Here is a 27,249-nt window from a genome sequence, read left to right as displayed (position 1 = left end):
TGGATGCCTATTGATCTATCTGCCAGCCTTGGGACATATTACCTTTAATGACACACCAAATGCTTACATCTACAACTTCAATAAAACGGAGAGAAAAACAAAACAAGGAGAGGGGAGCAGGAGAGATTAGTGGATGCTCATACCTCAGCCTGATGAAAAAGATCCAACGTTGTTTTCAACAGCCCCTCCCCTCTTAGGAATCGATAAGAAAATAATAAAGAACAACATTGATTAGAAAAATGGACAAGGACAAACTGCGTTCACAGCAATCAAGTCAGAGTAATTCACGGCCATGTCAATTTTGTGCCTTGTAAATATTGATAGCTGGAGGCTTGAGAATCTCATTAACACTAAGCCTCTAAAGAGATTCATGTGGATACTAGAGAGGCTTACAGTGCTGAGCTTTGAAATTAATGCGACAGTTTAGCAGGCTGTTTTTTTTCCATGCATGTGTGTAGTGTGTGGTACCAGCAGGCTACCTGGTGAACAGGTACATGTTATAGGCCATACTGGCGAGGCTCTGGCTCTGCCGGACAATGTCGTGTTCCTGCTCCTCCCATTTCTCCATCTCCGTGTCCACGTCTGATGACAGCAGGCGAAGCTCCAGACCCAGCTTGGCCATGCTTGTCTGCTCCTGCACCACAAGAGATGCACAAACTGTTGAAGACCGAAGGGTAATGGATACCGTTTTTGAACTATCGATTGATAGACAGCGTTCTTTCCATTTGTTTACACGCTTTAAAGGCCTATACTCTGCACGGCCCGTCCTCCTGTGACAGAAAAGCATGCGAAAAACTGCAGCCAAGCAAAAATGGAGCATATTACAACACAAATACCATCAATTCTCCAAGCGAGTGACAGACATAGTTACTTGGAGATTAATATACTGCTGCAGGAACATGCTACAAGATGTGATGTTATTAATTGTGCTGAAACCCAGAAGAGCTTGTCGAGCACGCTACCTCTGCATCCAACTTGACAGCCTTGGCAGTCTTAAGGTTGGCTGAGTGTTTCTGTGGATAAAAGACAGTGTTATTAATCAGACTATTACAAACCATTGTACCCGTGAAACATTTATGAGGATGGATTGTGTGATACACACCCCTGGTCTTGGGAGTGACAAATATGGCTTTTTTTCACCTGGCGGAAGAGAGGGTTTGTGATTATCCGAACAACGAATAACAAATGAAAAAGGATGGACAGCTATACAGACAAACTTTCTGTTGTACAAATATCCATCGATGTGCGCATGGAAAAACAGCAAAGTACAAGCAAACGCACAGACTCCAGTTTCTACATGGATTTTCTCCCTCAGTTACTGTCACAGAGGATACAAAAAAAGCTACATTTGAAAGAGTGGCTGACCGTGACATCACGGCATCAATAACAAATGAGGAAAATATAGCAGAAGAGGCATGAATACATGTGTTCAATAGCGCTGACATTAGTCTCTTTACAAAAACCTCCCACGGTGTGTGATGATTAACTTTTAGGAGGTATGTTCACGCTGCTCGCCTCAGTTCAGCTTTGACTCTCATTTGTGCTGCCAAAATGTTCAGGGACAATGTAATTCATCTCGGCGTTATTAGAGACTTTCAGGGGAAGACATTCATTCAAGGAAATCATCAGATATAGTCTCACGACAGTTGGAGCTTGACAGCTTGTCTATTTATGTGGACCACTGTTGATTTTTTTATGTGATTAACAATCTGACAACAGGAATAGAAAAATGCGTGAATGAGAGCAGCTTTATAGGGAATTTGGCTGTATGACGATACACTTACACTTTACTAATTTTACAAAAAGAAGGAACCTTGGAGCATGTTAAAACTAATGTGACAAACGTGTTTCTGTGTCTTTTTTTCTTCTAGTGCCATGTAATGGTGCTTAGTTGGAACGTCTGGGGAAGTCTAGAGTCAAGTCCAACACACCTCGTCTTCCTTCGAAGATGTCATTTATCTCCTTAAGCAACAGAGCCATGTCACAGAGCTGTGACTCCCAGGCCTCACAGAACACTTCCAGGTTCTCCTTTGCAATCTTACTGGATGGGTGGAGGGCCAGAGTCTGGGCAGCTGAGATGATCTGAGCAATTGTGATAGAAAAAAAATTCAAATTCAAATGTTTCACATACCATAGTGAGACATTTTGAAAGATAAGATGCTGTTTAATCCCTACTGTGGTGATTTTCAGCCTAATCAGATGCACCTGCTCATTTACGGTACCGGTCAATGTATGTAGTCAGTTTGTACACACCATGTTAGTACAAATTCAAGTTAGCAACATATTTGAAACATATGCTACAACCTGTAAGTCTAGTATCTAGATCCCATCAAAGGACAATAGATTGCACCAAACAAACATGTCATTAAAATCCCACAAATATGTGTACATGCATACACCCCCTATATCCATCCCCAACAGTGTAGTATCTAATTGCCAATTACCCTCCGGGCCACCCCTGCATTATTGGGCAGGCACAGAGTGATATCCCCACCACTGTTCTGTACTGTGCTGCTATTGATTGGTTGACCTTTGAACTTAGGAGCAGAATCATTACTGCAGAGTCAAGCAGGGCCTGACATTAGCGCCACAGGACGGGAACATTCTACACTGCTGGATAACAACCGCCACGGATGGTTTCCAAGAGCAAACATAATTAGATCTTGGGATGGGGAACGAGGTGGACAGCATGTTCTTAGACATTCTAAATGGATGGCGTGTGCAGGAGGCACAGAGAGGAGACAGGAAATGAATTGCCTTTTTTTTTCCCCTTTGTACTGAATTTTAGCTGAATATTACTCATGCTTGAGTGCAATAACAGTTCAATAACAAGCATGTTAGAGCTTTATTCTAAATTGACTGTAGATGGGACTTTGGGCATTTGTGACTGTCTCATTTGTCTCTGCTATCATTGTGATGGACTGATGGCCTGTCCAGGCTCTTGCCCGAAGAGAGCTGGGAGAGGCAGATCTGCAACCCGAACAGGATAAAGGAAGTATAAAAAAGGAAAAAAAAGGAATGAATGATCACTTGAATTATATTAAATTACAGTACTATGCAAAAGTCTTGAGCCACCCCTCATTTCTTTATCGTTTGCTTCCAAGAAATTAGGCTTTCTCCTGATATTTTAAAGTTACTTTGAATAGAAGTTCTCTTGCCTTTCTGAAGTTTTTTTTGACAGTGGCTTCTTTTTTACTCATTGTCAGTCCAGTCCTTGTTCTATGAAGTGTCTTTTTTGTTTGTTAAGCCACCAAACACTGACCTATGAATCATTCAAGCATAAAAAGGTGTCTAACTCAAAAGATGAACCAGAGCTGTGTTCCCATTCTTTAATTGGATCATTGAAAAATACCAAAGTTCACACAGTCTGACAGAGACAATAGTATTTTTTAACCAACAAGGTGATTCCCAAAGAGTTATTTGGCAAAAACTTGGCATATCTCAGAATGGTGTCCTTAAAAAAATGGAGGAAACACAGGACCTGATAAATGCATCTGGCATCTTCCCTGAAGCCTCATCAGAAATGATGACAAAGGAACAATGGCTGTAACAAAGTCATTCTTACAGAAGAGAAACAGGGAGAAAAGGCTGAGGTATGCCAAATGACATAAGAAATGGACTGAAAATTGGTGGCAACAGGTCTTATGGAGGGATAAATCAAACATTACTGAAACAGTTTGAGATCATTTTGACAGAAAATGGAACAAAAGGCAGCCAACATCCTAAGAAGGGCTTTGGAATGTCCTTCAAGAAGCCTGGAGAACTACTTCTTAAAGACTACTTAAAGACATGACAGAAAGCTTGTCTTCGAAGGCTCAGCTTGGGCTGAAGAATACATGTGTCCATACCAAATACTGACTTTTTTGCCTTATAGACAGTATTCCCATTTATTTTTGCACACGGTTCAGTAAATCGCTGCACCTATTTCCTGGTTTCCCAGCAATGTATAAGAGATGATGGGCGGCTCAAGACTTTTGCCCAGTACTTTAAAAAGTAAATCCGCGTGTCTCCTGTTTGCTGCAACTCTCACATTGAGTAAATGGGACATAATAATATTACTACCTAAAAGCAACATTTTACACATATGATATTTTGTCAGTTTATGTTACCTGTGGGCCAATAACATGGAAGGTCTCCTCAGCGTGTATACAGGTAATCTCCAGTGGCTCGGTTCCCGACACATGGCACAACAGCCGGCACGTCTAAGAGTGAAAAACCCTTTACTCTCTTTTTCATTCTCCTTTTTGTTAATCAGCAGCAAGTGTTATATGCTCATGTTAAAAACCTTTTGACCTAAGGCCAGTTTGCTCACCTATTCTGATATTAATGAATGAATGAGACAGATTAATAATAAATGTAAAATTTAACTACGATTTTCTATCCAAGTGAGAAAAATTCAGCTGAGCAATGGGTAAAATCTTCTGCTAGTGCTACCCAAGCTCCCGACCCAGCCCACCTCCACCAGCTGCTCCTTCTGCTCTGTGAGCGTGCGCGAATACTCCGCCACTGCCTCCAGGTTTCCCTCAGCACCTGCAGCTTTGAGGGCCCTCAGAGGCAGCTGCTCCCCGTGAACTTTCAGCAAGTCCGAGGCACGGCCCACCGCCACCTTATGGAGCTGACGTAATAATCAAATATCAATCAGCAGAAGGAAGGGTGGAGAGATCACAGGTGAAAGAGAGATGGTTGAGAGACATGAGTTAGGTGGCATTTGAGGAGGCATAGAAAACATAAGAGCAGAGGTGACACAGTGAGGTGACAGAGAGACAGCAGCTAAGCTGAAGTGATGTAAATAATAAAAGTGAGAAGCCAACTACAGAAGCTGAATAGCTCATGAGACGTGTCTGTGTGTTTCTGTAACTGAGTACATCTTGTCAGAGTCAGAGTCCGGCTGCTGCTCACCTCACGTCTCAGGTCACTGATGCTCTGGCAAGTTTTCAGAATGACCACCTCCATGTCTTCTGTGGCCTCTTTGGCATGGGCAGACTGCTGCTCCAAACACAGAGAAAGGGGAGGAAAAAGCATGTGACACAAAGACAGCTTTAAATGCAAACATACAAACCCAGATGGCTGGGTAGAAGAGTGTGACAATGCACTGGAACAGAAGAAAGAAAATGTCAACTCAGTGCCTTAATAGCATGCTCTTTGACATTTGTGAACTATTACGTTCAGATGATGCAAACAAACCAAACTAAATCGGTATGTAATTATGAACAATCAAAGTGAAATGATTCAACCCAATTATACCATTCAAAAATTGCACTGCAATTTTCCCAATTTCAACTAGTTGGAGTCAATTTGGAGCTAAAATAAATACGTCTTCTGATGAACTTGTCTGGATAAAAGCACCGACTGGCCTGGGCAGAGAGAATATTTGGAAATTCTTTCTCTCCAGTTTCTAAACACTGCAGTGCTCTGGTCTTTTCAAGTTTCCGCATGATCTTCAATTGCAAGGACTAGATGAGGCACCACTGTGCAATTATGCTACTGCAGCCTCCCTTTGCACTCGGAGCACATTGGTAAAAGTTTACAATGAGAACGCGGCAGCAGAAAGGCTTGTGTTTCATAAGTCCGTCCCTTTTTAAGGCCAAGGAGACTCTGCTGAATGGGAGAGAACACTACGTGCTGTTTCCATGTCAGCTGAGTGAGCCTCGATAAAACAGCTATTCAGGTGGGTCTCTATCATTATGCTGTGTTGTTCCAGCAGAGGTGTGAGAAAAGAAAGGGATGAGGTTGATGAAGAGCGTGTGCGGCATGCTGTGTCTCAGCTAAACTTAAGTCTGCAGTCTAATGTGACATAATTGTTGCAGAGTTCAGTTTAAATGTTCCATTTCTGGTGAAATAGATAAAGGTTAAAAGGAGCCAAGTGGATCGCAAGCTGTTTGTCTCTTTTCACATTGTTTACGAGACATGCTCTGCATTTGCCTTTTCAAAACTGATGGAAAAGTCATTAATGGGGACACACTAACGCATGCACTCGGCAGCAACGACACACAAAACTGTGCTGTAGTTATCGTCACCGTGCAATGATGTCAGCAGTTTGAACTAAAGACACATGTTCAGCTCAAGACAGGAGTTCCTTGAGTAATTTGCAGCTACTATTTTGTTGGTAGCCACCGTATTCAACATTACTATCAGTCTATCCATCAATCTATTCATTCCAACGTATGACAAAGGAAAAGAGGAAAATGTGACATTTAGAGCTCCCGAATGTGGCGATTTTCCTATGAAAGACAGAAAAATGTGTCATTTGTCAAAACAGCTGCAGGTGAATTGTGTTAAATGACTAAAGGAGGATTTTGTGTTTGTAACAGTGGCAAATTTCCATTTATTCTTCCTACAACTTAAATACCCTCTGCTCTGCTCAAATGCATATGTTTTGCATCTTTATATATATATATATATATATATATATGACATACCGCCTCAACCCAGGTGTGCACCAGCTGCTGGGTGTCCTGGCGAGCAAGCTGGCACAGGCCTAGGATGGCCTGACGCTGCTCGTGACTGGTGTAGGCCGAATCAGTGAAGTCCTCGGTCCGCTCGACCAGGGCCTCCAGCTGGCTGGTCATGCTCTGCGGTGTCAGGGAGTACAGGTTCTCCCGCAGGCACTCCACACTAGACTGCAGTAGACGATGGAGTGTGAGTGAAAGATGAATTGAGAAAAACATCTGAGGCAGCAACACGCAGACAAATAAGAAAGAAATGAATTTAGTGCAACAGGTTTGCAAACCATTGTCGTGAGAGGAAAAAAAATCAATCAATCATTACACCCTTGTCATTTTTAAATAGCATCTCGTTTTCGACTCCCTTTGTGCCATCAAAGGTGCAAAATAAATTCACCAAGCAGCATCTCCAGTACACCGTCGTAAAAGCTAATGCATTTTCCTTGTTTTGCCCTCGTCTTGTCTTTTACGAACAGAGCTGTTTTAAAAGAAGTACCGGCCTCTCCTTATGCACTGTGCAAGGACCAGTTTACATAAGCTTTTAGTAAACTCTGCCATTAAAATCTGGTGAGCTATTTATTTATCAAAAGCAACAACCATCTGCAGGCCATTCATTAGCATACTTTCTTCGTCTTGTCTCTCAGTGGAGGAGATGCCCTTAAAGTGTTTTCACAAGGTTTCAATTCTGTCATCAGCCAGCATTAAAGGCGGTAAGAGTAGGTCTGTAAGAGTGATGCAAGTTTAATGGTGATTCATCCAACTTTGTTAACGGCATTGCGAAATGAGTAGCTTCTCCATGCTGATTGTCTGAGTCATCTGAAGCTGGAAAAATCACGGAGCATGCAAAGTTCTTCAAAACATTCTGCAGCTACAATGACCACCAGAGAAAGACGTAAGCTGAGGATTTCTGCTTAAAAAAACTGTTTCATTTGAGTTGAGTGGGTTTCACCTCAGAAGGTTCGTGGTTTGCAGTTTTAAAGGAAATGGTTTAGTTAGAAGTGTCACGCAAAATAGGATTGTGAATTACGTTTTTGGGCCAACACACCAGACGAGAGTCATTCATCTAAAGTTTTGCTTCCGAACCTACTTTGAGGTCTTTGATGCCATTGTAAATGCTGGCAGGGAGGATCTTGTTTTCTCCACAGCTCCGTGCCTCAGTGACTATCTCAATGACCTGCTCCAGGGCACAGCGCATTCGATGGAACACGGCGTCTTTGTTGATCCTTGCCGACTCGCAATCAGGATGCCTCAGGCAAGTCTGTGGAAGGAATTCAATGTGAAGCGTCAAACCTCGTAACCTCTTCTAGTCGTTTCATTTTTTTTTTTCCAAGGATCCTGTGCTTTCAACTTAAGTATTAACATTGATCCGAGCATGTTAGAAACCTTGGAACTTAGGAACTGAGAGGGCCTTAAATATTTAAGCTGGGCATTTTCCATAACCCCTTGTCCAAAGCTCCAGCACGACTCTGCCAGCAGTTTACCTTGGAGGCTGTGAGGAGCATCATGGTGCATTTCTCCAACACTGCTCTGGCTGCTGCCATTCTCGCTTTCTTCTTCTCATCCTTCAAATCCTACAGCAGAAACATGCACACACATACCAAATTAGTGGTTACAAATTCTTAGGGCTTTCGAGGTGTCTGAGGGGCACGTAAAACTTAACATGTCATCTCATAAAAAAAAAGAAAAAAACAACCGAAAAGATACTCTAACAGGATATGAACGAAGATAACTTGTTTATGTCACCCTGCATGTATTGCCCATAGAAATATATGTCTTGAATTATGTAGATACAGGATTTGCAAAAGAAAAAGGCAGCTGAATCAACTCCTCTCCAGGCACTTTGCCATAGATTACAAAGACGATGTGATTATCTGTCATTATTTTTTTGCCTCTGCGCTCGCCTGGCTTCAATAGATGGAGAGGGTAGCTTTTCTAAAAAAGATGTGTGCCTATGCGTGTGCATGCATGGGAGAGCATAAGTGGGAGTGAATGCGACGAAAAAATAAAAAAAGATAAAGAAAGCTGGGTGGCAAATGAGGAGAGGGAGCATTAGCAGCAAAGAGAAGCATCAGAGAGAGACGTGATGTGTGTGTCAAATCGCAAGCCCCGATGAAATTCAGACAAACTTCTGCAGGCAAAGCGCTTTAGCTACAGAGGCTGAAAGTATGCATAAAAGTAGGGTTAGCAGTCTTTGATTGTACAAAGTTAGACCTCCTAAAGCTGGAGTGTTTTTCCCACAAGCACGAGTTTTATTAGCAAATTTAGCTGCGGCATGGCTGATATATTGCAAAGAAAATGGAGTGCTGAGAGCACAGGTCGGCTGTAAACCATCTCTGAGGAGTACGAGTCACAACTGACCTGTCCATTACTTCCATGGGTTGGTGAAACAAAAATAGAGAAGCGGCAGTGTAGAGAAGTAAGAAGATGTTGCAGAAAATAAAATAAGCCTAAAGAAGCCCTGTGACCTAATTGTTGAAATCCCTGGGATGTGTGAATATTTGATGCTTCTATCTATTTGTACTGAATTTGCTGCATTTCATAGTGAAGCTACAGCAGGTTTCCAAGTCTAATTTCACCACCTGCTTCAGAACTCTGAGTTGATCAAAATCACCATTTGGTCGACAAAATCCATAAACCAACTGCAGGTTTTTCAGTGCTGCACAAATGAGGAGGCGAATTACGGCTAGCATTTGCAGGTTTCTCATTTAATGAAAGTTTTTCAAGGCGATCTGGCCATTTCGAGGCGGGTAATGCGAGAGCGTGTCTTCAAATGCTACTCACGTTCTGTCTGTCTCCTGTGAGGTGAGCAAACTCCACCATCTCGTTGCCAAACTGGCTGAAAATCTGAACAAATTCCTGGAAGGTGCTGACTCTTTCCAGATGGTCGAGTGTCACCAGAACCTGACATGCATGAGGAGATCAAAGCAGCATGGTGAATGGCCCCATTAGTTTGATAACAGTGTATTTCTGGTTATCAACGAAGGGCCTAAAACAGCAGTGGACATCATTTAGAATGCTTCCATTCAAAGAGTGAATATTTACCTTGCAACAGAACTGGTAATCAAAGTTACTGGATCAATCATGTGCAACATGTTTCATATGGATTGTTTCTTTAGCTATTCCAGTTCCTTCCTCTTGCAATATCGATGCTTTAAAGTGACATAATTACATCACTGAAATCCTAAATAAAGCCCTTAGATTAAGCATCTCTTACACTGCTTTTCAGTTAACAATAGTCTATGAAGCTACTAATTTAAGAAGGATAAGCTAGCTGGCAGCACAAACACAGCAGCTTTTATCCATGCTGTACAGAAAAGAGGAAGGGATCTAATTGTGTTTGCCAGTAATGGAGAACAGGGGGCTGTCGACTGTCTATCCAAACAAGGCTAACCAGTCATGATTAGGCCCCCTGTTTCCATTCTTGGCTCAGTCTAATGGTTCATCCATATCACACCGTCTGGCTAAGAGCATAGCCAGGTACGAACAAGAGAGACAGTTTCTGGCTGTGTGTCTTTATGCGGTCGCTTCCCCTCAATTACAACCAAAGGACTTTGTCAGATGGCCAGTGCTTATCTATTAGGAAATAAAGGAGTCAGGCTAGAGTCTGCCAGTGTGTTGTGAGAGCAAGTACGTGTGGAACAGAGCTTATTATAAGCGTGGCTCAAGATAGTGCATTCTCATTTCTGAGTGTCTCACCTTGTTGCGTGAAGTGATAATCTGTTTGATGACGATGCGGTCGGCAAGGACCAGTACTTTAGTGACAGAGGAGAGAAGCAAGCGAGCAGCCTTTACCATCCCTGTCCTGTCACTGAACACCGTGACACGTCCGTCGGACTGGGGTGGTGTGACCGATCCCACGTCTGTCAGCTGGGCAATGGCATCACCTGAAAGAGATGAGAGAAGGCTACAGTTTAGGCTCAGTGATGGAGCCCTATCGATAATCTGGCCGGGTTGGTTCGCTGTCTCATAAACAGCTAACTCCTTGTGTAAATTGTATAGTTAAGGGGGTGCATGGGTTTTATTTCTTCCAAAAAACTCATTCTGAATTTTAAATTAAGTGATAGTATCCCATCTCTCTTCTCAAAATTATAATGTCTGTTTTTTTAATTGCATGGTACACAAGTGTAATGGGAAAGCAGAAATATACAGAGTGGGGAATAGGAAAAGAATTTCTGTGATTAAAGTGCTAATACACAAGAAGAAAATTATCTTTAAAAAACAGATTTTTTTTCTCTTCATCAGCCTGATTACATCATACATACATATGCCTCTTGTGCCTCACCATATACCTCCAGTGGATTATCTAGTCAAAACTGTGCTTTGCAGCTCGGTGAAGCAGGGTTATCTGAACTTTGAAGAAACTTTCCTGTGAACTAGATGAGGTAATAGCTTTTTGTATGTGCATCACGAACTGGGCACACAACGCAGTGGAGTGCAAATGAGATTTGAGGTAAAGAAGGTATTGATAGTTCTTACTGTGGCACCTCCTCAGCTGGGCTCATTGGGAGCAAAGAAAACTTCTAAAATATAACCTTTTTTAACTGTAAGATGAAACGTTCACACCGCAATCTCTCCTGGGACAATTTATCTGTCGTTATACAATATACCATAAACCATAGTTTTGTAGATTGTGTTAAATTCAAGTTGTAAAGTATACACATCTGTGTCCAGGACAAAGAGTTTGACAGGTTAACTTTGAAAATATGTCTCACCTGATACGTGACTGAAAACTCCAAAATATCCTGCCATTACAATACGTATGCATAGCTTTCTTTTATAGTGCATTTAAGAAATTCAGTTCCACTATATATCCAGCAGTGACATTTTTCGACTGCTCCCTCCATTACAAAAACTGAGAATAGATTAGGGGGGTACAATCAGCCAGCATAAGTCACTTCAGGAGAGTGAAGCCCTGCAGTTTCCTTGGAGGGAAAAATCGAATTTGAAGAAGCTATTCTTTCCCAACTGTGGAAGCGGAAACAAGTATATACCGGAAGGTTCACAGATCTCATCTCGAAGAGCCTTTGGATCCCCACAGAAAGATCTGCAGGATGTGGACGTGCAAAAAAGAGTGCAAACTGGCAGAATATGGAAGGATGGATACGATGGATTCTCCGTTCAACATCTTATAAACACTTTCTTGGTTAGTTCAAGCTACAGTGTGGCATGTTCAATTCACCACTCTTCACTTCAGGGAGTACATACAGCCCCGGATAGGCTGAAAGCCAAAAGAGCTTCATTCAGCACAGCGGTATGACAGCTACGGCAACGGGATTCAAACTCAAGTGGTGCAGTGTGGTGGGTTTTTTTTGGTAGAAACCCCTTAGCACAGCTGGCAAAACCAGTGTAGTTAGTTCAGACAACAATTGCTGCCAATTTACCATTCTTAACACTCTTAAACTCTTAACTTGGGCAGACCGTTCATCATGGACAGGATGAAATATAACATTACTATACTTAGCATAGAGGTACGACGGCTATGCCAACCTGACCCAAACAGAGCTGGTGTGCATTCCAGGAGCCATTTTTAGGGGAGAAACTTGAGACACACATACAGCTGGCCAATATTCCAACGCTAATTCATAGAAATACTTCTACCAAAAATGTAATAAAAAACTATCAACATTCAGGTGTAGTCACCCTTTTTCACAAGGGATTTTTTTCCCCCCTCTTTCAAACATCTTCCTTTTACTCGCAAAAGTAAAAAACAACATGGTGAAAAACAAAACATCTCTAGGAACGACACAGGGGAGGAGAAAAATCTCTGAAAAGGAAAGAGCCTGGAGAGGGGAGGGGGAGGCAGGTCGATATCAGGTCATGCAGCTCGGCTGTCTGTTTGGTTTGGCTGGTCTTTTAAAGGAAGCAGCACTGACGAACTGATTACATCCGACAGGCTGTGTTTCAGTGGCAGCTCCACTAACTGGTCAAACTTCAAATCCTGGCTCATGGAGCATGCTGTACAAGGCCGTGATTTCTATCTTCAGGATAGTGTTTCTTTAGGTTCACACTGTTGGATCAGCCTCTTAAAACGTATCTCTGTCCGTTTCCACTTTCGTAAGCAAATGCTAAACGAATCCATCCACTGCAAGTAAAAAAAAGAACAACATAGATTAATGTTTTTGTTTTTTTTTAAATTGATAAAAATCAATGTCCAGCAGATAAGATTCAGGTGGAATACCATTCCATTAAGGACCAGATTCTGCATTCAGCGGTGTGTTACTCCCAGTAAGGTCCATCGTCTCTCACCTTTTGCTTCATCCATTTCTGCCACTCTCGACTAGATTTGGCCATTTTTAGCCAAACAAAACAAAAACTAACCAGGCAACAATGTTGAGGTAATGAGAGAGCCATTGCTACAAGATTACGCTCCCGTGCCTGCATGCAACAACACAGCTTGGTGTACCTTCACATAGAAATTAAAAAAAAAACTTCATATTGAAATTCTACTGCTCATTTAAGTTGCATCACTTTCCAAAAAGATATTTACGATCATCATGACAGCATGATGTTTGTTTTGTGAATTATGGTCCTTTTGAGGGAAAGTAGATTTTCTTAAACAACCCTTTGCTCTGCATCTGCATCTGTGGTCCAATTCTAAAAGACTCAAGCTGTATGTGCTATGAGTTTAGATTTTAGATGCTATCTTTTACTTCTTTTAGTTCTCTGAGGCCAAAAGAGTGAGTGAGATGGAAATCATGCGAATGTGAGAACGTGTTTAACGGATACGGGCGGAGATCCAGCACAGACTGCCTTCACTGATCTGCCTCATTGAATCTCTCTACCACTCAGATGATGTGCACCATCTAATTAAACTTGTGCTTTCCAACTGCTTTTATTTCATTCATTTTGGCACAGAAAGCTGAAGACTGGTCTAATTATGTCCCTCCTAGTAACTAGGTGTCAGAAAAATGTCAATTCTTTGCCAACTAGCCATTATCTGTCCCAGGAACTCTCTCCCAGGAAGTTTAAAGTTAATAGTTTAGGGTTTAAATGATTTTTTCTTTTTCAAAACAAGTCTGAAAGATTGACAGAATTAGGAGATGAGAGAATTAATCATTTAACAACAAATACAAAAGAAAACTGTGAGAACACCTCCCAGAGAGTAGAGTGAGAACTGGAATAAATTAGTCACACTAGGCAACACACATCTATTTACACATGCGTGCACACACAAATACATTACTGGGCCTCACCTATGGGCACAGACATTCGTGCACACATTTTCTCACCAGTCTATTCTCCGGCCCCACCAGCACCCTTTTTGTCTGAGTTTTAGCCGTCTTTATAAATCAGCACTGTGCAAGGATTAAATGCTTTGCAACACAAGCCGGCTCCCCAGCCATAAACCTATTATCACGGTGTTGTGTCTAAATTCTTATCCAGTGGGATATTGTTTCCAGTTCTCAGGTCTCATTTTGATATGAAGAAGTATTACACATAAAGTTGCAATAAACATTTGTGGAAAGTTTACAATCACAGAGATTTCTGCACTCATTACTTATAAAATGTGGTCTTATCTGCATCTCAGTGACAATGACAGCAGTACTATGAATGACCAGTAGAGTTATTCTGTGGAGATTCACACAGATAGAGAACAGATGGAGCACTGCCACTGCAGTGACAACTTTCTACCTGGTGGTTTCTCTGGAGAACAGTGGGCAAACCAATGACTATAAGCTGCTTTATAAGTTTTGTTTCTTATCATGACTAAAGCCCCTTTTTTCACACATGAAATAAATAACATCCATGGTGTAATTAATGTTTTAAATGATGGCAAAAGGATTTTTTTACGCTCCGCACTCTTCATGAAGAGATGCCTGTGAATGTGACGGAAAGATCCACAGATATTTCACACAAGTTGTGTGAGAATGGACGGTGCGTGAAGTGCTGTATAACATCATGCAGTGGCCGCATGAAACATGGCAGTGTAATGAAGCAGCTGTAAATAATACTTTTCTACACTGTAAGCTTGTTGAATAGTCAGTGTGATATTTATGAGGGTTTAATTGCACTACAGTAGCAGCGTAGCTGCTATCAACTCGAGAAGTGTAGGATGTTTATTTCACCCGAGGACACCGTTTTCACATGCCTCTGCTGTTTGTCAGTCGAGAAGTCTTACTCCTTTAATAGTTACATGTTTTTCATGAAAGTATTCCCCATTACCATACGAATTTGTGTAAAAGCTAACAGACACAGAGCATAGTAATTAACAAAACAGCAAAGGATGGGAGCAGTTGAAATGTTGATATGTGGTCAATGGTGGAGCTGGAGCTTGGACGACAGTTTAAACATTTCTCTCTGGTTCATTTGTCGCAACAACTCTGTGCTGCAGCTAATTATTGTTGACAAAAATGTAGGAGAGTTTGAACAGTTATTTATTTAATATCACCGCCTGCAAAATTCCTCTGAATAGCAGATCATATGTCAAATTAACCCACTGCCGTGCGTACAAGTCTGTTCATGTGACTGCGGGAGTTCACACTTGTGTCGTGTTGAAAGGGATATGTTTGCGTTGCTAGGATCGACCTTGATGGATTTTCTTTGCAAAATGTAATGGAAAAACCCCAGTGGGTTAATTCGCACACCAACATTTGCCAACAGTTGCCACCGGATTAATGAAAAGCAGTGCATGTGTGAGAGGGACTTAATTTAGTCCATAGCTGCAAAGTACCAAAAATGTTTCACATTTTAAGAATATTTCAGAATATAACAGTTTTGTTTCAGTTAAAACAAAGTCTCACTGCTCGTCTCGTGAAATTAATTTGGGACGGCGTGAGAGCTGTCATTTCCAAGCAGTAAATGCAGCTCACTGTCTTAGGGTTCGATAACCACATTTTTGGATACTAGCCCATTTTCTTTTGTATTCCAATTGGCCCGGGTTGGTTAATAATGCATTTTTCTGTGGTGAGAGACGCTCTGAATGCATGTTAATGGCTTCTTTATATGAACTCCACAGTAAAAAAATTCAAACCAATACAAAACCTACACAAAACGACGGGTCCGGACATGAGTTCGATAAACATTTCTCAACCTAACAAAGAAGCGTCTGTGAGATACTGTAAATCATAAAGAGTGCAGCTTCTTCTATATCACCAGCAGCCAGGTGTAAAAAATGTCCAATAACCTTCCATCAAATGTCCATTATTGTGTGCTTCCCATGCCTGTAAAGACACACTTATTCCCTCCTCTATACAGCACCCCTGAATTGTTTTCAGCCTTTATTTCCAGCCTAATAACAGCTATGTCTTAAGAGCAGTCTGGAGGTCCTCTGGGGTAATATTCTTCGACAGCCAGGCTGTCCAGACGAATCAAAATGTTCTCAAATTTGATAACACTATGAAGCCTGGAAGTGACGCCTGATGCGTTATTAAACTGTCACAGTTTGTCTTAACAAAACGCCGATAGAGCCCCAGCTTACTGGCCGATCGGCTCAACACACAGTCTGTGGACAATTTATAAAATCATAAAGCCAAGTCTGTGCCCACAAAAGGAAGTTACAGCATCCACTAAGAAGAGGGACTCACTCTAATGCCTCCAAAAGAGAAACACGCGACATTGTTTTAAGTTTAAATGCAGCAATATTGACAAAATGTCACGGATTAATAAGGTCCAGCTGAAGGTGCCTACCTGCTCGGCGTGCCTCGAAGCAGGCTTGACCCATCTCATCCTTCAGCTCTTGGTTCTCTGAGGCAATGGCCTCCCCGACTGCAACAAAACGCCCCACTGCCACGCTCACTGCCTGACCCACCCTGTGTATGGCTGCCAGGGTGCGCTCAGACTTCTTTGGCTTGTCTTTATGGTTGATCAGAGTGGTGATCTGCAGGGAAGCACGGAGACAGACAAAAGGAAAGCAAGAAATCTGCATCAGACAACAAATTCAGATGCAACTCAGAGACCGCTACTTTTCTATGTTATCTGCATATGTCTGCACTGTTGCCAAACCAAAATCATAAAAATATACTCTACAACAACATTATGCAGTGAATACATCGATGAGGTTTACCCGCTATGAGTGTTAGAGGGGCTTACTTGCAACCTACACACACAACATTTCATAATGTGTGAAAGAGGAACAGCGAGGAGCACAGCAGCTGGACATGCATGCACATCTTCTGTGACATATACAGTGCACCGCTGGGCACAGAGAAAAACACACACAGAACTCAGGTGTGTCCTTTTAGTGGTAATTGAGGCTATTAATTATGAATAGGCAGAGACAATTATCATCAATTATGTATTGATCGCTTCTACTCTCCCCAGCTGTTATCATTGTAGGCTAGACTGAGGGTATGTGTGCATTTGTTAAACCATTTGGATCTCGAAGTGGTGGGTGGTGATTTTAATTGGTCCGCAGCTGTAGGTGGTCACAAAGGGAAACCTGTAGCAGTAAAGCCTCTGTGGCTTTCAAAACACACATGCTGGTTGTGCTGAGCTCAGACGAATGTGTGAACACACAGGACTTTTTCATTATGCACACAAAACAATGTGGGCAACATTGGGGTTTAAGTCGCGGACATCTCTTTGTTATGTTGGTCTGAAAAACATTTGGCTTTCTAACGACCAATCAAAGACGAGCAAAAGGGAGTCGTCTTTTTTTTTTTTTTTTTTCAAAAGTTGGACGGTAAATCCAGTGATTTCTTACTCTGTGGCACAGTACCAAAGTCTAAATCAGACTGACTCAGCAAACTTTCTAAGCTGCCATCCTGTGACCCATATTTAAACTGTCCATCAAACATCATCCTTATTAACAGTTTCCCCAATCATCGCAGAGAGACCGGAGCTGACTCTCAGCAGAGGAATGGATGACAGCACTTCTAATAAGTCATAAAGCTCAATCAAGAGGGATTATGAAGAAGAATATTCTGCACAGCTAGTCATTAAACATTTAGGAAAGTGGCACTTCCAGCTGATTCCAGTTTGTGCACAATCACAGTGCACTTGACATGCTAATATGAGCTGTTATCGAAATGTGTTAGAGGAAAACTCAAGACTTTAAAAGGACTTTGGTGTTATTCTACTTCTGTCAAATCACATAGGAATGGCAATGTCTGAGCCAGGTAAAGCTGTGAGGACCATTAAATTTGGGCCTATTTTCTGAATGATTAAATAAAATTGCTTTCACAGCCGGACAAAGCTTTTAATGTTACATATGTCATGTCTGACAGGGACTCAAAATCAATCCTCAATAACAGCCCTTCTTTTCCATCCTATAAATCTATCACCCATGCGTTTATTAGCAGTACCTTCTTTATCCAGATTACTGACAGCAGCCAGGACAGAGACCTGCAGTCTCCCCTGTGCAAATGTGCGTGACTGAGAAGAGGAGAAAGTGACAGAGAGAGAAGAACCTGCTGTATCCAGCTACGCTCACATTCTCTTTCTCCACAAAACCCGGTCCATATCCATCTGATGGCTGCACGTCTCCAAAATGAAGTTGTTGCTTGTCTCTTTTTTTACTATTTTTCTGTACCAAGATCATGACACAGCCTGAAATGCTCATTAAGCACTTCTTTTAGTCTGTGGCTTGTCATTTTATGCATCACTCTGCTTTTATTTTCTCAGTTCAATGTTTTTCACTGACTCATCCACACAGGGTGGGATACTCCTTAGAAAACACCAACGCCGGCTGGCTGGACATTATACAGCCTGGCAATTGAATCAAACCTGTGTCATACATAGACTGCACATCACGAAACAGATCTAATAATTGTTTTCATTCTTCTGATTCTGCAGGATACATGCATGGATGTCTGAATGCAAACATCCATGCATGTTTTCCCTGAGGAAAAATGGTGACAATGATGAACATGGAGGAAGCGACTAACCCAAAAGCAAGCATCTAAGGGCACGAGAGAGGAAGCTAACCTGTGAGTGTGAGGACAGATTACAGAATATGGAGGGGAAGAAGAGAAAGAGACAGACAGAAACACAGAGGGAGAGAAAAAAAAAGGTAAAAAGAGGCACCTGACTACAGATCTTCCTGTGTGAAAAAGCTTCTCGTACATCGCTGCAGCTGACGACAGCAAAGTTAGTTTAACAAGTTTAACATGGTGGGTATGTGAAAAGCAAATAGAGAGGAAAAAAAGTCCCTTACAATTACAAAGAGGGAGCAGAGAACAACCCCAGGCTGGGATTTCCTCTGTTAGGGATTACTAGGTGGGTACATTTACTGGGCTGTGCAAACAGGAACAGAGCAGGGTGGTGAAAACATAATATTGATACAGTGCCATCACATAGGAGGGGCTTTTGTGTTTGTGCATGAATCAATGGAACTTTGGGCAGAGAAAGAGAAAAGTGCGCATACACTTCAGAGTCAGAAAGGTTTTTCAAAAAAAGTTCAGAAAAAGTTCCATTTAAGGAAATTACAGAGCTGAGCAACAATGTTTTTACCGCCTCGAATTTCTTTGCGATAGTACATAAATAATTACAAATAGGAAGACTGCAGGCTAGACGAGAACAATGCATGATTTATGTTTTAAAGAATCGGATTTGTAAAAGTTTAATGATGGAACAAAAATTTGTTTGACTTGTGGCACACACACAATGCAAGGTAGACACACTCTTATCACCAGAAATAATCTATCAGCATATGTGACTTGCTTAATCTGCACCAAAAATGTCATATTTCATGGCTGAACCATAAGTCTCGGCTCGTCCACCCACAGACTGTAAATCCGCTTCTTCGTTCTTACTTCTTTGGTATGCAACCAGCCGACTTCCAACAGTCCACCTCTCCTCTCTTTGTGGTGCATAATTAGGATGACAATTACAAGGTCACGAGTAAAAACCGGCATGAATACCTCAATGTCAGTAACACAATACGCTAACCAATGCCAACCAGTGGTTTGCAGGAAATCTAGATTAACACCTCAAGGTCACAGTGGCTGACTATAAATCAGAGGGTAACAAAAGATGGAAATGTTTGCGGTCGCCTCCCAGGGCCACAGACTCAGATTCACTGAAAGAGCATGCTTGGAGAAGAAAAGTTAGATTTTTTTCCATTTGTCTTGCTGTTCCTTTGAGATTTGTTTGGATGTATAAATGTGTAAAAAATAAAAAAAAAAAAGACTTGGTTGCATGTTTGCATCAATCAGTTCGTTCAGTACAACAAAGAATTCTTTTCAAAGCTAGCAGGACAAAAGTGAACGTGAAACAAGCTGCTCCCGGAGGCCCCTCTGGGACTTTTATTAAACACACATTGTGGATGTTCATCACAATAATTGCTTGTTTGGTGAGTGTTACATTGGCCTACTTTTTTTTTGTTAAACTTTACTCGGCCTGCTGACAAGAATCAGCCGTAAAGTGAGACTCATTTTTCAAAGCAGAAAAACTTAGATTAGCTTATATGAGAAACGTGACAATTAGCCATTACAAATCAAACTCAAGAATTTCTTTATGTGTGAGTATAATGGTGTAAAGAGGCATTCGTGTGGGGCGACAGCACAGCTAATTTCTGTTAATGAGTGTTTGTGTGCATGTTTGCAGAGGCACCTTTTTACTTTGCTGCAGCACTGCTATGTTTGGGAAGGAAATAACTGGACACAAGACCAGGTAAAGGGAAATTAAAAGGGAGGTTTAGCATCTCGTTCGAGAGTGCCGGCATTACTTTAAGACATTAACACCAAGCAATTTGCAACGCTGTGTAAAATGTAGATGAAAAACAGAATGCAGTGATTTGTAAATCTCTTAAAACAACATTTCAGTCAGAAACAAACCTATTAAAAAATGTCAGATGTTGAAGGTGAGACATTTTTTCTATTTAATGAAAAACATTTGTGTATTGTGAGCAGGGGACACAGCCAAAAAAAACAGTACTAAATGCCGTGATCTTCATAAAAAGGCACAATTCTGTCATGGAAATCACTGCATGAACACCTGCGAACACAGTTCATCGCTTACAATAGACTGCGGTAAAGAATCATCCAGCTTGTTATCAGCACTAAGTTCAAAAGGCCTGGATCTCTGATGGTAGGGGGGCTGCACCACTGTCTATGGAACTGACAACTTGCACATCTGTACAACAACACACTGCATCCGGCGTCGAGCAAGTTCATACTTCACAAGATCAAGTTCAAAGTTTAGTTCACACAAATTAAAATGTAATTAGTTCCAGTTCAGAGTTCCCCATTTGAAATTCTGTTAAAATGAACTAGTTTTTTATTTATCATACATCAATTAAATTTGTATCTTTTTAAAACCAAACTCTGGTGCCACAGGGGTTAGGCGTCAGCACAATACTCTACTACAAGAGGGTCAAAGCTTGACTTGCCCACCACAATGCATTCATATATATATATATGTATATATACACACTTACTATTTAGTCTGCAGTCTATCTCTTGTTTCTTGTTCCACTCTCTGCGAGTCAACCTTTACGCACATCGATTAAAGCTTTTTTTATCAAGCAGGGGGCAAGCGACAAACGCTTCAGTTGCACAATTACCATCACACAAACATAGCAGAAGAAACACTGCTTCAAAACAAACGGCAACAGCAAAATGCACCTATAGGAAAACAAAGAAAACAGACCAGAGGCTGTGTGACTAAATGGGGTGAGGGAGCACCACAGCAGATAAAAATAACTAATTCTGTGCAAAACACTGGTCTCGCCAGTTTCCAGATGTTTCCAGACGTTGTTAAAAGAACTGCTACACAGTGCTGAACATGGCCCTCTCCCAACTTTTGTGAGAGGTGTTACCATCAAATTCAAATTAAAAATATTTTTCATAACATGGTAAAATGCCCCGCTTTAAACATTTGATATGTTTTCTGTGTGCTATTGGGAACAAAATATCTGTTTATGAGGTTCCAATTCCATAACAAGTGCACAGATCACTTAGTTAAACAGGAAAAAGAATACTTCCAGGTCTCATTTCAGCCAATTACAGCACAAAAGGGATCATTGTTGCACCTAAAAGCACACGGTGAATGTTTGTCTCCACCATGTGAATTTCTCCACACGGTTTCCTGGTATTATTTCTGCTTCTTAATCTGAACTGCAGTGCCCTAGGAGAAGGCCAAGTTTCGGTTCTGCCTTTACTGATCCAAGGAGGTGAGTGGCTGGCTGGTCATTGGGGACAGCGAGTGGAGAAAAAAAAAAGAGAGGAAAGGGATGAAAGTTGAGCTGTACATGCATGTTAATGGGTGAGCAAATTCCTTGCAAATTGGCCACAAGCGGACAAGAATTTGATGCCACGCTGGTCGACAGCCAGATTCTAAAAAAAATGAGGAGATGAAAAGAGACAAGGGAGTTTGAGGAGAGCCGATGGGGAGATGTGAAGAAAGGAAAAGAAGAAAGAGAAGGACATGTTACGTTTACATCTCTCTTTACTTTTTTCCCTTTGTCGCTACATATCTGATGTCACACCTTTCATTTTCAGAATTCTTCTCCCTGAGCAATCTGACGGCTTCTCTCCAGCCTTCATCCATCTCTCCTCTGATTCCAGTCTGTCCCAAGAGCTAAAATCTGCAGCAATACAGTACAGAGTGAAACAGTACAGTAACAGCTTGCAGTGTTTAGCCTGCATCCTTTTGGGGATCACTGTGAAACCATGTGTTCAGATGAGCAGAAGTATGAAAGAGCACCATGCAAACCTTACACTGCAAAAAAAACCTCAAACTCTGGGGACATTAAACTCAATGAAAGGAGTTCTAGCTTCTAATTTCAGCCACAAAATGCATCGCACATCCTAACACCAAATTGGGAAATCGGTCCAAATGAACGTGGCCAGTTTTTTGGACACCAGGCGGGGAATATCAAAGAAAAAAGAAAAAAAAAAACCTGAATCATATCAGACTAGTGGCCAATTAACGAGAATATTAAATCATGCCCTAAATTTTAAGAAGTTCTCGTTTTATGCTTTTTCAGCTGCTTACAGTCACAATGGAAAGAGTTACAGAGTCAGCTTATAGGAGCAGAATGCACTGCAGAATCGTTTTGCTGGACCTCATTAAATCAGAACCACAAGGCTGCAGCTCACTTTAGTACAAAAGCTGAGCTGAACAACATCCATATGTAGCCTTGACTGGTCATGCATTCCTTAGATCGCATGTCAATTGCTGTTTTTTGGTCTTACTCATGTATACACACACCTGGGTGTCTAGGCCAGAGAGGATGCCGTCAGGTTTTTTTTTTTAGGAATAAGCCTAATATCAGCATGTTTTTAAGCATACTCAACATAAGCCTGGCGAGAGTGTTGAGCAAGCTAAACTACTTTCATTTCAACAGCAGAAGAGGGATAACAAGCATTTCAGACCAACTCTCTAATTTGTTTGTACAGAGCAAAAACTGAAAAAATTAACATATTGATTTATTTTGTTGTTATTCTCTTTCATTAAACTGCATTAGTTGCACTACTCAAAAAAATGGATTTGTCAAGCTTTAAGCTATTATCAAGCGTAGGCTGCTGTGAATTAAGAAATAAATGTGCATTGAAGTAAGATGCACATGTTTCCTGCCAATAAACAGTTATTTTCCTACCCCTAATTGTAAAATGTTACATTTTTTACAGATTGTTGTCAAAAAGGACTAAATATAGCTAATCAAACAAACCCTTATCGCTGACTTGCTGATACTGCTTTCGGTGATGGGAATCCTGAAAGTCCAGGTCAGAACATCCTTAAAATTCCATTATTGACACACACAATACAGACACCCGGATACATATTAAAAATGTATCCGTTTAAAGATACAGAGCCAGAAAGATAGAAAGCGAAAGGAAAAGTTTGTCCATGTCGCAAAGACAAACCTGCTTGTCGTGATGACCTTGTGTAGGTCATGCAGAACATTTCAGCATAAGAATCCTCTCATCCTGACAACTTGATCTCATCTCAGTCCGATTGGGGACACCTTTTACGATTTCCCCAACCTGTGATTGCATAGCTGTACCAAACCTGACAAACCCATTTCTCATGAAAAAGATAACATGCGTAACTTGTGTTGTCATTTGATGAAGAATCAGTGAAAATGAGAATTGTTGGGTGTTCTGGAGCTGATATGGAGTTGTTTCTTTTCACAGCTGGGGTAAGTTCTTAATTGTGGTGTCTAACGAGCTACGTTTCAACCATAAACCAGGAAGGACAAACCACAAACAGGCTGCGTTTCCGTTTTTTCAGCAGCTGCTGCGACTTCTCTGCTAAATATCAATAAAATGCTACACACTGCCCCTAAATTTAACATTACTAAAATAACACCGTTTGGAATCAGCAGATGTTACATGTAAAGTTTGTTCAAGTGAGTCAGATGGCACAAAAAAAAAACTCAAATCTACTAGTAAAATTTCAACATCATAATTTCAGATATAAGTTACAAATTCAGCACATATGGTTGCAAAAGTCTGTCACACAAACCTCTATTTAAAAAAAGTGGATTTATGGTGAACTATGCTGACCAGCAGGTGGACTGTATATATACTGGTATTAAGTAGGATCTTTCTGGAAAAGCAAATCATCAAATCAAAATGATTTCATACACTTTCTTGTAAATACTTGGTCTCCCAAAATGTAGTTATCAAAGCAAAGGAGAGCGATAATAAGCTGTTTTGTTTTGTTTTTTCACATTGCTTAAAGCTGGTAAGCCTGCTGCACACTAAACCAGCTTCCTTTGTTTGATTAAAGTCCAAAGAGTGGACAGACACGGCAAACAAGATGGGCCGAAGAAGTGGTTGACATGTGACAACGGCTACGAATTAGACGACGCAGCCGTGACATGAACTTTAGCCCACTTTAGCTCATGTGTGCCAACAAACATGCAGCGAGACAGGCGGTTATGTGTGGACGCTGATGGAGGCAGACGGAGATGTGGGGGTGTAATGAGGCTCTTCGAAGCAGACTCAGGCAAACAAAAAGTAGACCTCGTACGGTAAAGAAGACGTGAGCAAAATACAAGAGTAGAAGTTAAATGAGCCCGGATTTCCATCAGACTTTGCCCCACTGGAGATGTGTAAGAAAAGGGCAGTATTTGGCCTTCAAGCTTGGGTTCAGCAATCAGAGATGACATTTGAATGAGTGGACAAGCGGACAGAATTCACAGCAAAGGAGGTTTTCACTGAGAATAATAACTAGCTATCTCCCAGCGTCAGTGTGTGTGTAATCATCCACTCAAGAGGGACACTGGTCCAAAAGTGTTATTATGTCATTTCTCTTCTGTGGCTCTGAACAACAACACTTTGCAGGCATTTCCCTCAAGGAATTACAGTCGCATAGTCAGCACAAATAAACCAATTACTTTTTTGTACTTGTTAGAGTACAGCTGGGCGGTGTTTCAATTCTTCTCATGACAATATCATAGTGCTAGTCAAAAATATAAAATTTTTTTTAAAAACTTAAATCTGCTTTTATTGTCACATTCACACCTTTATCTTCTGTCTGCATTCAAGTGCGTTTAATCATCCAAAGTCAAGCGTCACAACAGGTTTCTGGTGATGAAAAAAGGACAGGCGGTCATGTCTGCTCTTACTAAATAAAAGATTAAAGATGTGGAGTGATTGGGAATTAAATACTTATCCATTAATGTGACCTTTTTGACTTTTCTTTGAAACAGAGCTTGATTAATGTGCTTTGTAAAGCTTGAAAAAGTTGGCGTCAGCCTCCCAGATGCAAGCACAAGACAGTGCAGGTTTATCTTATGACAACGAAGACATGGCCGGAGGCAGATAAAACGCCTCGGAGGTTTTTTAGATCTGACCTCCACCCGCTACTTTACAGTAAATATAAGGTATTTAGGATCTTAGCTCAGTGCGTTATGTGGGCCCTTTGGAATGGAGGAAAATGTCAAGATCATGTTAACCTTGCTAACAGCCTGTCAACACTGTAAAGTAACAATCGAAAAAATAATGCGTGCTCCTGTGTGTCCTGGATTCAGAAAACTTCATTTTGTCCTTTTCAAACTGGGAATGTTCCCGATAACATTTTTTTCTCAATTAAATAGTGGAAAATAGACAAATCCCAGCTTTTTTCCTTCAAGTTCTTTCCTTTTTTTTTTTTACAGTTTGTAAAATTTGGAAAAAAAGACGCTCTGTCGGTGTCTCAAAAATGCACGTCAGCATTTTATAGTGTTTTGCTGCCACCTGGCATACGTACATACTGGTTTTATTATATGTCTCTGTTCCACCGACATACAGCTTTAGAAAATCTGGCCACTGGCAAGGAGAGGAGCTGCGTCCCCAGCTCAGGGCTACATGACATCTCAGACCTAATAGCTAACTAAGTGTTGTAGAGTAATAAAATCTGAAAAAGTAATACAAATATGTTCATTGATAAATGAAAAACAAAAATATTTAAAAGAATTAGTCAAACAGACTTGCTGTCTTGGTGTTAACAAATTTTGACGGATGTGAAACTGGTTCCGGTATTGTCCCTCCAGCGTAAAAACAAGATTCCTGTACATTTATGACAGCTGTTGTCTTTATGTGAATTATCCTGGTGTTTCTATTTGTGGCCTTTGGCATAAAACCTGTTAACAATAGTTCAGTGTGTGTGCTGGTGCCGTTTGAAATTTTAGCACATTTTAGCTACGCTGAAAAGCACGACTCACCATAATGACGTGAAATTCTCAAAGTTTCATCTCTAGAAATGGTGAAATGACTCTCCTTTCGCACTGTGAGCCACCAAGAGCAACCACTGTTGTGCTGCATTTAGGCACCGCTATCAAAGCTATGTTAGAGGACACACATTGGGCAACACTTCAAAACTTTGTGCCACTACTATGAGGCAGCTTAGTATGAGCAGTGCAGTTTTACTAGGCTAAGCTCCACTGTCCATATTAATAAGTGAGTCAAGCTGTCTGTACAAGTATGGATCTTAAACGGAGTCGTGATCTTTTTACATTATTTATGTTGTAGAGGTAAGCTTTGTGAGTGGTTCATGTGATAGGTTGGACTCATATGGACAGACTGGTTAATATGATGCTCAAGGCTGCGATCTATGCGATAGCTGCATGCTGGCAGAGTAGAGAAAATGACTTCTGCTGAAACACAAACACACAGCTTGCATTCACCAGAACACAATATATCTTTTCATTCCTCTTTGCTTATGTAATTCTCTGGATAAAAGGAAGGAGGGAGGTAGCGAGAGACGGTGAGACAGAGAAAAACAAAAGAAAGTCAAAGACGGGGTCAGCCAGAGAGAGGGAGAGATGTACCTTGAACACAGATTAAATGCTGGGTCAAATCCGCTTTGGCTGTCTCCTCTGTTCACATGTCCCCTCTCCAGTGTACCTGGGGATATAACCATGGAACGTACTGTGGGGGTCAGCTTCAGATACAGAGCACCCTGAGGTGGTGCCTTACCTCAGCCATGACCTGCATCTTCTCAGCATCTCCTCTATTATACTGAACAAACTGTGCGGGTAGTTTATATAGTTCTATAGTATATATATATCTTTTTTCTACCTTTTCTTAGGTGTATGTTCACGTCTGTGCTTGAATGTACTTATGTATGTATGTATGTATATATGTATGCATTTGTTGAAGCCACTTGCTGAAGGGCTTTATCTAAAAAAAATATTTAAAATGATGATTTAATTTCATATGCAACAAACGCACCAGACACGTTTGCAAACACAAAGAAGGTATCTAACAAATCAACAAATCATTCTGGTACAGTTCTACATTACAGAGGTCATACTGCCATAAAAGCTCTCATCTCAGTTAAATGTTTCCCAGACACACCAGGACTTTTCCACTAAAGCTGAGGTGGCATCTAACCCTTGAGTAGTCAACTGAAATGTTTCCTTGTACGAATCAGTCAGACGCTGTGCGCTTTTATCGCGGTCAAGCCTCTCTATCGCACCACGACACACCAAGAG

General features: G+C 41.1%; 1 protein-coding gene across 1 annotated transcript in view; it reads right to left on the bottom strand.

The window, feature by feature from the left end:
• ctnnal1 (catenin (cadherin-associated protein), alpha-like 1) overlaps positions 1-27,249 on the bottom strand; it is a 48,104-nt gene that overhangs the window by 5,914 nt on the left and 14,941 nt on the right. Inside the window, exons 2-15 of the mRNA XM_072369947.1 lie at positions 16,071-16,260; positions 10,140-10,327; positions 9,225-9,344; positions 7,925-8,014; positions 7,531-7,701; positions 6,420-6,620; positions 4,900-4,986; positions 4,457-4,615; positions 4,110-4,202; positions 1,932-2,082; positions 1,103-1,140; positions 963-1,013; positions 480-634; positions 144-192 (exon numbers count right to left, since the gene is read on the bottom strand). Coding sequence (XP_072226048.1) covers positions 144-192; positions 480-634; positions 963-1,013; positions 1,103-1,140; positions 1,932-2,082; positions 4,110-4,202; positions 4,457-4,615; positions 4,900-4,986; positions 6,420-6,620; positions 7,531-7,701; positions 7,925-8,014; positions 9,225-9,344; positions 10,140-10,327; positions 16,071-16,260 — 1,743 coding nt within the window. The remainder of the gene's footprint in view (positions 1-143; positions 193-479; positions 635-962; positions 1,014-1,102; positions 1,141-1,931; positions 2,083-4,109; positions 4,203-4,456; positions 4,616-4,899; positions 4,987-6,419; positions 6,621-7,530; positions 7,702-7,924; positions 8,015-9,224; positions 9,345-10,139; positions 10,328-16,070; positions 16,261-27,249) is intronic.

The sequence above is a fragment of the Leuresthes tenuis genome, unplaced genomic scaffold (genome assembly GCF_036924035.1).
Source record: "Leuresthes tenuis unplaced genomic scaffold, fLeuTen1.0.hap1 SCAF_18, whole genome shotgun sequence".
Lineage (NCBI taxonomy): Eukaryota > Metazoa > Chordata > Actinopteri > Atheriniformes > Atherinopsidae > Leuresthes > Leuresthes tenuis.
Note: the sequence above shows the minus strand (reverse complement) of the source record. Positions and strands in the feature narration are given on the sequence as shown.